Here is a 12,781-nt window from a genome sequence, read left to right on the forward strand (position 1 = left end):
AAATATTTTCAAAGACCCAGCTCTTGGTTTCAGTGATCTTTTGTACTGTTTTTATTTAGACTCAATTTTGTTCATTTCCACTATGATCTTTATTATTTCCTTCCTTCTACTCTCTTTGGACTTTGTTCTTATTCTAGATCTGTTAGGTCTAAGCTGAGATTGTTTATTTGAAATTTTTCTTATTTCTTGAGATAGGCCTATATTGCGATTAATTTCCCTCTTAAGACTGCTTTTGCTGTGTTCCATAGATTTTGTGTCATTGTGTTCTCATTTTCATTTGTCTCAAGGTATCTATTGATTTCTTCCTTGATCTTGTTGTTGACCCATTCATTATTTAGTAGCATGTTATTTATCCTCCATGTGTTTGTGTGTTTTTCAGTTTTTTTCTTGTAATTGATTTCTAGTTTCATACCATTGTGGTCAGAGAAGACAGTTGATATGATTTCAGTCCTCTTAAATTTGCTGAGACTTGTTTTGTGGCCTAACATATGGTCTAATTTGGAAAACGGACTGTCTGCACTAGAAAGGAATCTATATTCTAGTACTTTGGGTGAAATGCCCTAAAAAAATCAACTAAATCCAAGTGGTCTAGTGTGTTGTTTAAGGCCGCTGTGTCCTTGTTGATTTTCTGTCTGGAAGATCTGCCCATTGGTGTCAACGGGGTGTTAAAGTCCCCTACAATTACTGTATTACTGTGTCTTTCCCTTTATGTCGGTCAGTATTTGCTTTATATATTTAGGTGTTCCTACATTGGGTGCATAATTGTTTACAAGAGTTATATCGTCTGGTTTAATCAATCCTTTTATCATGATGTAATGTCCCTCTTTGTCTCATTATAGCTTTTGTTTTAAAGTCATTTTGTCTGATATGAGTATTACCACCCCAGCTTTTTTTTTCATTTCCATTTGCATGAAATATCTTTTTCCATCCCTTTACTTTCAGTGTCTGTGTGTCTTTTGATCTGAAGTGGGTCTTTTGTAGACAGCATATGTATGGGTCTTGTTTTCTTACCCATTCAGCTACCCTGTATCTTTTCATTGGAATATTTAATCCACTTACATTTAAAGTGATTATTCATAGATACATAGTTATTGCCATTCTATTATTCGTATTTGTGTTCTTTTCCCCCCCTTCTTCTTCTTAAAGAATTCCCTTTAACATTTCTTGTAATACTGGTTTGGTGGTGATGAACTCCTTTAGCTTTTTCTTGTTTAGGAAGCTCTTTATCTCTCGTTCAATTTTAAATGATAGCCTTGCTTGGTAGAGTAGTTTTGGTTGCAGGTCCTCACTTTTCATCATTTTGAATATTTTATGCCAATACCTTATGGCCTGCAAAGTTTCTGTTGAGAAATCAACTGAGAATCTTATGGGAGCTCCCTTGTAGGTAACTAGCTACTTTTCTCTTGCTGCTTTTAGGATTCTTTCTTTGACTTCAATCTTTGCCATGTTAATTATGATGTGCTTTGGTGTGGGCCTGTTTGGGTTCATCTTGTTTGAGACTCTGCACTTACTGGGCTTGTATGTCTATTTCCTTCTCCAGGTTAGGGAAGTTTTCGGTCATTATTTCTTCAAATAGGTTTTCAAACTTTGCTTTCTCTCTTCTCCTTCTGGTACCCCGATGATGCAAATGTTGGTATGTTTTGTCCCAGAGGTCTGTGATCCTAATTTTTTAAACTCTTTTGTTTTTCAATTGGGTGTTTTCTTCTACCTTGTCTTCCAAAGTGCTGATTCAATCCTCTGCTTCATCTAGTCTGCAGGTGATTTCTTCTAGTGGATTCTTCATTTCAGTTATTGTAGTCTTTATTTCTAACTGGTTCTTTTTTATGGTTTCTATGTTATTTTTTATGCTTACTATGTCTTTGTTGAAGTTCTCACTGAGTTCATCTATTCTTCCCCTAAGTTTCTTGATCATCCTTATAACCAGTGTTTTGAACTCTGTATCTGGTAGATTGCTTGCCTCCATTTGGTTTAGTTCTTTTTCTGGAGTTTTCTCCTTTTTTTTCATTTGTTACATGTTTCTTAATCTCCCTGTGTGGCTGCCTCTCTGTGTATATTTCTGTTTTATGTAGATCTGCTACATCTCCCTGTCTTGGCAGGGTGGCCTCATGTAGGCCCAGTGGTTCAGTCTCCCTGATCATCTGTGCCAGGTGCTTCAGGTATGTCCCTTGTGTTGGTTGTGTGTTCCCTCTTGTTTTAGTTGAGCCTTGATTGCTGTTGGCGCATCAATGGCTAGGATTGACCCTCAGGCTGACTGGCTGTGAGGGTTGGCCACCACCACAGCATACGAGCTGCTGTGCTGGTGATAACCCCATGGAGTGGGACTTGCTCCAGTAGGTTCTGGTGCCTGCCAAGAACAACCTTTGGTTGTGCTGGCTGTGGGGGTAATCAGGTGGTGCTCTGTTGTGGTCTGAAGCTGGCCACTGAATATGTTGGTTTTGGAGCCTCTTGGGAGGGGCTCCTATGCTGTCCAAGTTCAGTAGCTGCCTGTGTCTGCCCCCGGGCTACCTGGTAGAAGCTACAAAGTAATCTGCAGTTGTCATTGCCTGTGCTGGACCTGGATTGAGAGAAGCCATTGTGTGAACTGAGGCCAGCTGCCACTAATACTGGGCCTGGGGCATCTCAGCAAATGGCCAAGGGCACCCCCAGGGCTGCTGCCGCCTGCTTGAGGCCCTTGGACCTCCATGTGTTGTCCAAGAAAGACTGCATCCAGTCTTTCATTTGCCTGCCACCAAAAGAGCCTCAGACAGTGTGGGGGCTGTGTGAGGCGGGATCCCAAAGAGTCACCAGGATGGAGCGAGCAGAGTTCACCAGGCCAACACAGATTCAGATTTGGCCATGTGTGGGGAGAGCTCAACATAGGAAAGATGGTGCCTGCCAGCAGGCTATACAGGAAGAGGGCTGAACACAGGGACAATGGTGGCTGTCCTTTTAGCCCTTGCTTTGAAGTCACACAACTCAGTCTCTCTTTGGTGTCTCTGGCACCTACCAAGCTGCCGTCCCTCCACAGGAGCTCAGGGTGAGTGCCTGGGAAGTAGAGAGTCTGTCTGTGGGCCCTTTAAGAGGACACCTGGGTTTCCAGCAGTCTTCTGTCTCACCTGGGCAGACAGAATCCCTGATAATTTTTGCAGCCATATGTTGTGGGGGCTGGTCACCCTGGCACTGGAGCTCTGAGCTGGGGAGGCTGGTGTGGGGCTGGGATCCCTTGCTCCTCAGGGAGGACCTCTGCAGCCAAGGTATCCCTCCTGATTCTCAACCTCCACACATGGGTGTGAGGCCAGCCGGTTCCGTATCTCTGCCCCTCCTATCAGTCGCATCATGGCTTCTTCTTTATATCTTTAGTTATACTGTGTTTCCCCCCAAATAAGAGCTAGTCGGACAATCAGCTCTAATGTGTCTTTTGGAGCAAAAATTAATATAAGACCCAGTATTATATCATATTATATTATATTATATTATAAGACCTGGTCTTATATTATAGTAAAATAAGACCAGGTCTTATATTAACTTTTGCTCCAAAAGACACATTAGAGCTGATTGTCCGGCTAGGTCTTATTTTAGGGGAAACATGGTAGGACTCATGTTCAGCTAGTCTTCAGATGGTTCTCCAGGTTGATTTTTCTGTAATTTAGTTGTAATTTTAATGTTGTCATGGGAGTAGGTAACCACAGCATTTACCTACTCTGCCATCTGGATTGGAGGAACTCAGAATCACCACTAATCTACTTTCTATTTCTGTGGATTTTGCCTGTTCTGGACATTTCATATAAATTGAACCATACAATATTTGTTCTTTTGAGTCTGACTTCTTTCACTTAGCATAATATTCTCAAGGTTCATCCTTGTTATAGAATGTATCCATACTTCTTTTCTTATTATGGCTGAATAATCTGTTATATGGATATACCAGGTTTTGTTTATCCATTCATTAGTTGATGGACTTGTGGATTATTTCTACTTTTTGGTTATTATTAATAATGCTGCTGTGAAAATTCATGTGCAAAATTTTGTGTGGACATATGTTTTCATTTCTCTAGGAGTGGAATTGCTGGGTCATTTGGTAACTGTATGTTTAACTTTTTGAGGAACTGCCAACCTATTTTCCACAGCATCCAGACCTTTTAACATTCCCGCCAGCTGTGTATGAGGGTTCCAGGTTTCCCACATCCTAACCAACACTTGTTATTGTCTGTTTTTTTTTCCTTTTTATTATAGCCACCCTAAGGAGTATGAAGTAGTATCTCATTGTGGTTTTCATTAGAGTTTCCCTAGTGGTTAATGATGTATCTTTTCATGTGCTTATTGGCCATGTGTATATCTTCTTTGGAGAAATGTTTATTCAAATCTTTTTGCCAACTTTTAATTGATTATTTTAATTGCTGAGTTGTAAGAGTTCTTTATATATTCTGGATACTAGACTCTTATCAGATATATGATTTGTAAATATTTCTTCCATTCTGTAGGTTGTCTTTTGTCTTTCTTTTTTCCCCCTGAATATTAAATTTCTGTATTTCCCCCCCTTTCTTCCTCCTCCCTCCACCCCTACTCCGGTTCAAGCTGTTGTTTCTCAGTCTAGTTGTGTAGGACACAGCTCCCTGACCCATGCTGGTATTATGAGCCTTGCGCCTTCCCCGGCTGAGGCAGTCGGTCACCGGTGGTTGGTCGGCCACTCACAGCAGCTCACGGCTGCTGTTGTAGCCTACCGGCTGTTCACATTGGCTGCCGGCCACTCTTGCTGGCCACCAGCCGCTCACGGCGGCACACAGCAGCCCACGGCAGCACACAGCAGCCCGCAGCAGCTCACGCCAACCTCCGGCTGCTCACGGCAGCCCAGCTCCAGGGAGAGCCGTTGTTCACAATCTTAGCTGTAGAGGGCGCAGCTCACTGGCCCATGTGGGAATCAAACCAGTGACCTAGATGTTAGGAGCATGGCGCTCCAACCACCTGAGTCACCGGGCCAGCCCATCTTTTGTCTTTCTTGATAATGTCCTGTGACATACATTTTTTTTTCCAATTTTCATGAATTCTAGTTTATCTAATTGTTCTCTTGTTGTTTGTGCTTTTGGTGTCATCCAAGATTCCATTACTAAATCCAAGGTCATGAAGGTTTCCTTCTTTGTTTTCTTCTAAGACTTTTGTAGTTTTTTAATTAATTTCAGGTGTACAAAACAACATAATGATTAGACATTTATTTACACCACTCGCAAAGTGATAACGCCAACAAGAGAGTTTTATAGTTTTAAGTCTTGAATCCATTTTGAATTAATTTTTGTGTATGGTGTGAAGTAGGAGTAAATATTCTTTCTTTTGCATGTAGCTATCCAGTTGTTGAAAAGGCTGTTCCTTCCCTATTGAAAGGTCTTGTTACCCTTGTCAAAAATCAATTGAACAAGTTCATTTCTGGACTCTCAATTCTATTTTATTGATCTATATATCTATCCTATACCAGTACTAAACTGTCTTGTTAGTGTAGTTTTTTATTAATTTTTGAAATCAGAAATTGTAACCCTCTAACTTTGTTCTTCTTTTCCAGGATTTTAAGGTTTTGTGTAGGTTGATGTGAATTAAACTTTTGGTAGTATCAATCAGTAAAGCCATCTCATCTTGGTCTTTAACTTATGTGAAATTGTTTTGAATACTAATTCAATCTCTTTACTTGTTATAGGTCTATTCAGATTTTCTATTTCTTTGTGAGTCAGTTTTGGTAGTTTGTGTCCTTCTAGAAATTATTTTACTTGTTTTAGTGATTACCCTATGATTTGCAATATACATTTAGAATTAGTCCAAGTCCACTTTTAAATAATACTATACTGCTTCACAGGTAGTGCGAATAACTTATAATCACAAAGAATTCCTAATTCCTTCCTCCCATCCACGTATCATTGTTGTCATTCATTTCACTTATACATAAGCATGCATACATACTGTATTTCCCCGAAAATAAGACCTACCTGTACAATCAGCTCTAATGCATCTTTTGGAGCAGAAATTAATTTAAGACCTGGTCTTATTTTACTATAATATAAGACCGGTCTTATAATATAATATAATATAATATAATACAATATAATATAATATAATATAATATAATATAATATAATATAATACAATACTGGGTCTTATATTAATTTTTGCTCCAAAAGATGCATTAGAGCTGATTGTCCATCTAGGTCTTATTTTCGGGGAAACAGGATATTATATATAAGCATATATAATCTAATACATTGTTTCTATTATTATTTTGAAAAAACCGTTGTCTGTAAGATCAGTAAAAAACAAGAAAAATAAAAGATTTTTACTTTACCTTCACTTATTCCTTCTCTCATGCTTTCTTCCTTTATATAGATCTGAGTGTCTGACCTATTGCATTTTCCCTTTCTCTGAAGAACTTTTTAAAAACATTTCTTGCAAGGCAGGTCTACTGGCAAAAAAGTTCCCTTTATTTTTGTATGTCTGAGAAAGTCTTTATTTCTTCTTGATTTTGAAAAAGAATTTCACAGGATACACAATTCCAGGTTGATGTGTTTTTGTTTGTTTGTTTTCCTCTCAACACTTTAAATATTTCACTCCACTCTTCAATATTCAAAAGTATTCAACTCTTACTTGAATGGTTTCTGAGGAGAAGTCAGATATAATTCTTATCTAAGCTCTTCTGTAGGTAAGCTGTTATTTTCCTCCGGCTTCTTTCAAGATTTTTTTCTCTTTATCTTTGATTGTTCTGATGTTTGAAAATGACATGCCTAGGTGGGATTTTTGACATGTATTCTGCTTGGTTTTTCCTGGGTCTGACATTAATTTGGAAAAATTCTCAGTCATTGTTCTTTCAAATATTTATTTTATTCTGTTCTTTCTTTCTTCTCCTTCTGGTATTCTCATCACACATGTTATACCTTTTGCAGTTGTTCCCCGGTTCTCAAATATTCTGTTCCATTATTTTTTCAGTCATTTTTCTATTTGCTTTTCAGTTTTAGAAGTTTTTATTGACATATCCTCAAGCTCAAAGGTTCTTTCTTCAGTGGCTCAGTCTACTAACAAACTCATCAAAGGCATTCTTCATTGCTCTTATAGTGTTTTTAATATTTAGCATTTCATTTTTATTCTTTCTTAGCATTTCTCTCTTCTTACATTACCTATCTGTTCTTGCATGTTGTCTACTTTTTCCATTAGAGGTCTTAGCATATTTATCGTAATTACATTAAAATTCTGGTCTGAGAGTGACCGGTTAGCTCAGTCGGTTAGAGCATGATGCTAATAACACCAAGGTTGCCAGTTCCATCTCCACATGGGCCACCATGAGCTGCACCCTTCTTAAAAAAATAAAAATAAAAAGTAAAATAAAATAATTATTTAAAAAATTAAAAAAAAATGAAATCCTGGTCTGATAATTCCAACATTCCTGCCATATTTGACTCTGGTTCTAATGTTTGCTTTGTCTCTTCAAACTGTGTTTTTTGCCTTAGTATGCTTTGCAATTTTTTGTTGGAAGCCAGACAAGTTGTACTAGAAAAAAGAAGGAACTTCAGTAAATAGGCCTTTAGAAATGTGGTGGTGAGGTGTGGGGAAGTGTTCTAAAGTCCTATGATTAGGTCTCAGTCTTTTGGTAAGCTTAGGCCCATAGATCATGAACTCTACCAGTGTTTCTCAGGTTTTTCCCCCCTCTATTATGTGGGACTAGATGTATTTCCCTTCCCCTAGGTATGTTAAGCTCTGATAAAACCCCAGTAGGTTAGGTTCTGGTAAAATCATTTCTCTCTTGAGAGCCGACCTTGTTACAAAAACCAGGATACTCTGGTGTGTTTCAAAATGGCTATTATTCTCTTCCTTCCTCTGAATCATGAAGGGGATTGTTCTATCTTCATTGTGACAACCCAGTAGAACTACTGAAAGTGAAACTCACAAAAGTATCGGTAGGCTCCCCTATGACTGGGCCCCTCGAGTTTTTAACTCTCAGACTTGTTCACACTGATCCCCCAGCTATTCATCATTTCAGTTCAGGTTTTCCTACCCTGGTACTGATTCCCATTGAGGCTTCTGCTTCAGCAAGTTTTGATTCTCTGTATCAGCCTGTCTATCTCTCCAATTTTGGGGGTAGCATTTTCCCGTGACCTCAATTCCCTGACACCCCACACACAGATTATTCACCTATTTACTTGTCATTAAGGTGGAGTAATGATGTCCAAGCTCCTTAAATGCTGGACCAGAAAGTGGAAGTCCTCTTTCTTCTTATTTGATATAGGTATTTACAGCTATATATCTGTCTCCTAAGCACTGCTTTAACAGCATACCATAAATTTTTTTTATGCTGTGTTTTCTTTTTTATTCATCTTAAGATAGTTTATAATTTCCTTTGCTATGCTTAAACTTTCTGTAGGGGGTAACACTTCTGTTCCATCACTGGATTAATTTCAGAAAGCATTAATACCTCCAGGCCCTTGGATTTACTTATACCTTTAGAGAGTAATTCCTGAGGAAAAGAGGAACTGAAAGTAGACATGAGTGACTGGGAAGGTGGAGCTACGATTTAAACCCCAGCTTTTGAAGCCACCCTGTGGCCTGTGTTTTTCCAAACCAGTGCTTCTCAACCTGGGGTGATATTGTTCTTCATGTGACATTTGACAATGTCTGGACATATTTTAACTTGTCGTAACTGGGGTAGTGGTTGGCGTGCAACTGTCATCTAGTGGGTGGAAGTCAGAGATGCTGCTAAATGTCCTATAGTGCACAGGGCATCCCCTCACAGGACTTATCTGGTCTGAAATGTCAACACTGCTGCCATTCGGAAACCATTTTTTAACCCCTAAAATTGGTGGGACTGTTTCCCACTTATCCAGCAACTACCTGTTAGTGTCTCACTACCTCTTTACAGTGGTTCATGAGGTAGGAAATGTCACAATTCTAGATGAGGCAATTGAAGACTTTAAACTGAAGCAACCTGTCAGTCAGTAGCAGAGCCTGGATAACCACCCATCAGCCCAGTTGTTTCCCAAAAAGCCCACAGCTACCTGGGCTCCACTAGTTTTGTCTATTCCACCTTTCAAAAGCAAGTCATCATGCATTGTCTTGTGAGTATATGTCTGGCATATTGATAGATTTAGGGGCTTCTAGCTAAGAATGCTTCACATTGTCTTGTGATCCCCTGTTTAATGTTTGCCTCTACAAATAGAGTGGAAGCTTCCTGTGGGAAGCATGGCATTTCCCATAGACATTCAGTGAATTTTTTGTTGAAAGAATTAGGAGATATGAGAGAAAATATATCAAAATGTTAGTTTGGTTATCTCTAGGAGCACAAAATGAAGGGTGTAGCTGCCTCCAGAAGCTGGGGAAGAGGCTGTGTCCGTAGGACTGATGGGGGAAGAGAAATTGTGTGCATATACATAAGATTTAATTTGGTTATCACTAATAATACTGATAAGCATTATTTCTCTTGTGAAATTCCTCACATTTCAGCTTCCTTTTCTCTTCGTATTGTTCATACTAGCACCTTTTACACTTATTAAAAGACCAATTTTATCCTGTTTAAAATTCAGTGTCTTCAGATTTTGTCCCCTAAAGGTCTCATAAAAAACGTTACTTAAAAAAATCTTTTGTGATGTTTGACATCAATTATCATTAAATTATCCTGACATTGAATTGCTTCAGTAAGTCCTTAGGTTGTGTGATTAAGTGAAATGATATAACAAAACTAATTTTATCATAGGCTAATTGATATAAACAAGAGTTAGGTTGCTACGGCATCTAATTAACGTTATAATGGGACTATGTTGAATGAAACAACGTTATTCAAGGACCTGCTTTAGGTCTTAAGGTAACTAGTCTCAATTTTTTTGTGCATAAAATAGGAATAATGATCCTTTGTTAGCTAACTGAGACCTTTCCTGAGGATAAAATGATTTAAAGCACCACAGAAGCATTTTGAGTTTTACTGTGTAAATGGCAAGACTCCTCCAATTATGGGTAACTCTGAAAAATTCTGTTTGAGTTATAGTATGTCTGACAAACACTATAACTAGTTGTGATGCAATGATTAAACAAAGTAGTTTGCTAGAATGCAATAAAGTGCATTTAGACTTTGTGCTTCTTACTTACAGTACTAGCCTGAGTAAATGGAACTTCTTTTCTAGTAATTTGATTGAAAGATCTAAAGCTGTATTTTACCTTGGATTGTCCTGACAATTACAATACCTTGACCTTTGTTTCTCCATAGGTATTACAGAACATCCTGGACACTGAAAAAGATTATGCTAAAGAACTTCAGTCTCTTCTTGTTACTTATTTAAGACCCCTGCAGTCTAACAACAAGTAAGATTTATATTTTTACCCCCTCACTAAATAAAGCACGATAATGTCAGCATATGGAATCATTACTCTTATGTCACCGAATAATTGATTTTGCCCTTTAGAAGAATTTCCACAGATCATAGGTTGCCAAGAACATGGTCAAAGCAACAGAAATTATGCAAGCTGTTGCCTTTCAAGAGCTTTCTTGGCTTTCTTTCTCTTCTGGCTGTGGAAGGGAAGAGAAGATCTGCATTTCTGTCTGTCACAATTTTTATCTTGTACGTTTTTAGAAGTGATACATCTGGTTTCACCTTACAGAAAAAGAACTTGTTGGTGTTTTTATGCAGAAAGCACATAAACTGGAAATTCTTGTACTCACTCTGACCTTTCCTTGCCAGGACAGAAACTCTTTCCCATGCTCTGAGAGTGGAAAGAGTGTGGCATTTTGTGAGTGTTCATAAGAGCGAGTCAAGCTAGTATTTTACCCAGGCAAAAGTGAATGATAAGGAGATATTAAAACGTTCTTTAAAATAAAATGTTCAAATCTTATTTTTGTCTTAGAAGTCTGAAGTGATTGTCTGAGGCCTGAATTGAAAACTTAGTTTTCACAAAAGAAAGATATTGACTAGTCATTTGTGTGTGTGTGTGTGATTATAGGCATGGCATATTTAACGAAGAGTGGCTAACAGCATTTGTTTGCATTTTTATGTTAATTGATTAAACTTTATTAGAAATTATGATCTATAAGTAAAATAGAAAATTTAGCAGTTGGTCTGTACAATGGAGGACAAAAGCCTCCTCTTTAACCTCAGTAAGAGTTTACTTTTGTTAGACAGTGGCCTAAACTTTTTTGACTTCAGGTTTAAATAAGTTCAATATACTCCATTATTTTTCTCCCTTTTTTCAAATTGTGTTTGCTTAGGCGTAATGTCTTCCTAATTTCCCACTTGGTTATTTTTATGGCACTATGGGAATCTTACTTCAGTATGAAAGAATTTTGTATTTCTGTGTTTTGTAAGAATTTAAACATGATCAGCAACAATGTGTCTTTTGTCATTATTATGTAAAACATGAAGTGTTCTGTGAATCATAGTTCTTAGAGCTGAATGGGCCTCAGTGAATCATTGACTCTACTGCCCTGGAAGAAATGACTATCCCCATTGAATGAATAAGAAAACTGAAGTCCAGAAAGGCTTACTGCCATACCCATTACACAGCCAGGCAGTGGCCAGGCTGGACCCAGGGTGTCTCCTGCCACCGAATGAAAGGTGCCTTCCATTTTCTGGAGGTGACAAGTAGAGGAGGAGAGGGAAACTGAAGTGGTAACCCTGGGAGTGGAGATGGTAGGATTTCAAATGAAGGAGCGACTGATTAGCCATCAAGAAACAGTAAGAAGAAAGGAAAGGGAAAGAGCTGGGGCAGAGGAAGTGAGAGACCTGAGTCAGAACTGTGCTGTTCTCAAATAAATTCAAAATGCGGTCAGAGTAAGTTTCCACTGGTTCTGTATTGTAGATCCCAGAGTGATTTGAGCCAACCAGACAGTTTATTTTCTAATCCTGAAGGGGCCAAAGAAGCCCCCAGTGAGGTTCAAGTAAGCACCCAAATCAGATTCTTGGAGCTGTGAGAGAGCAACAGCCAGGGAAGCTGGCTGAAGGTTTCGCTTTTGATACCCATAATAGGGGTTTTCCAGCTTGTGGTTCAGGAGAGCATTACAATAGAGGAACTGGGAGCTTTTTATACTCTAGAGGTTACTGGTAATGTTTGGGTCTTCCTTTTCTTTGTCAGCAAAAATTACTCTCTTGGAAACATTCCCTTAGTATTATTATATTAAGGAGAAAGGACATGTAGCAGACACTGGCCTTTTAAGGAAATCTTTAGCAAAGTTTTCTCTCCAAAAGTGGTTAAGAGCTAGAGTGTTTTGATTCACATTCTGGCTTCACCATTCACTGGCTTTGTGACTTTGGGTGATTTGCTTAACCTCTCTGTGTCTGGGCTTCCTTACATGTAAAATGGAAACAGCAGTAGTACCTACATCATAAAGTTGTTGTAAAGTTCAAATGCATTATTAATTGTAAAATGCTTGCGTAAGTGTAAAACGCTGTGTGAGTGTTTTTGACTCTTGTTGTTATTATCACCTACTAGTATTTGATAAGGAAGAATGATTGAGAAAAGTCTTAGTACGGAGGCCCTGGATGAAATTGTTCAGTTTGCCTTTACTTGACCCCATTCCACTCCAAAAATAAACAAGTATATATCAGTATTATTTTCTTTCCTCCTACTTCTTTTCATAAAGATTTCCTTTAGTTGATTTGTGAGCATTCTCATTTAGGATAAAATGGATTTTTCTCTTTTTCCCCATGTATTATAGGTGTATGAGCATATGTAATACCTTTCCATTACTTTCCCAGCTCCTCTAGAAGAGAATACTCAACAGTTTTTACACATATGCCCACCTGTGATGTATTTTACTTATTTAGAGGCTAACATTTTTTATTGAGGTATAATT

At 38.3% G+C, this 12,781-nt stretch overlaps 1 protein-coding gene across 6 annotated transcripts in view; it reads left to right on the plus strand.

Annotated features, from left to right (window-relative positions):
- The window catches only part of ARHGEF6 (Rac/Cdc42 guanine nucleotide exchange factor 6), a 123,861-nt gene that overhangs the window by 59,734 nt on the left and 51,346 nt on the right, over positions 1 to 12,781 (plus strand). For all 6 annotated transcript variants that reach the window (XM_033110185.1, XM_033110201.1, XM_033110169.1 and 3 more), the window contains one exon: positions 10,202 to 10,296. In XM_033110185.1, the coding sequence (XP_032966076.1) occupies positions 10,202 to 10,296 (95 nt within the window). The remainder of the gene's footprint in view (positions 1 to 10,201; positions 10,297 to 12,781) is intronic.

Source organism: Rhinolophus ferrumequinum, chromosome X, assembly GCF_004115265.2.
Source record: "Rhinolophus ferrumequinum isolate MPI-CBG mRhiFer1 chromosome X, mRhiFer1_v1.p, whole genome shotgun sequence".
NCBI classification, from domain to species: Eukaryota; Metazoa; Chordata; class Mammalia; order Chiroptera; family Rhinolophidae; genus Rhinolophus; species Rhinolophus ferrumequinum.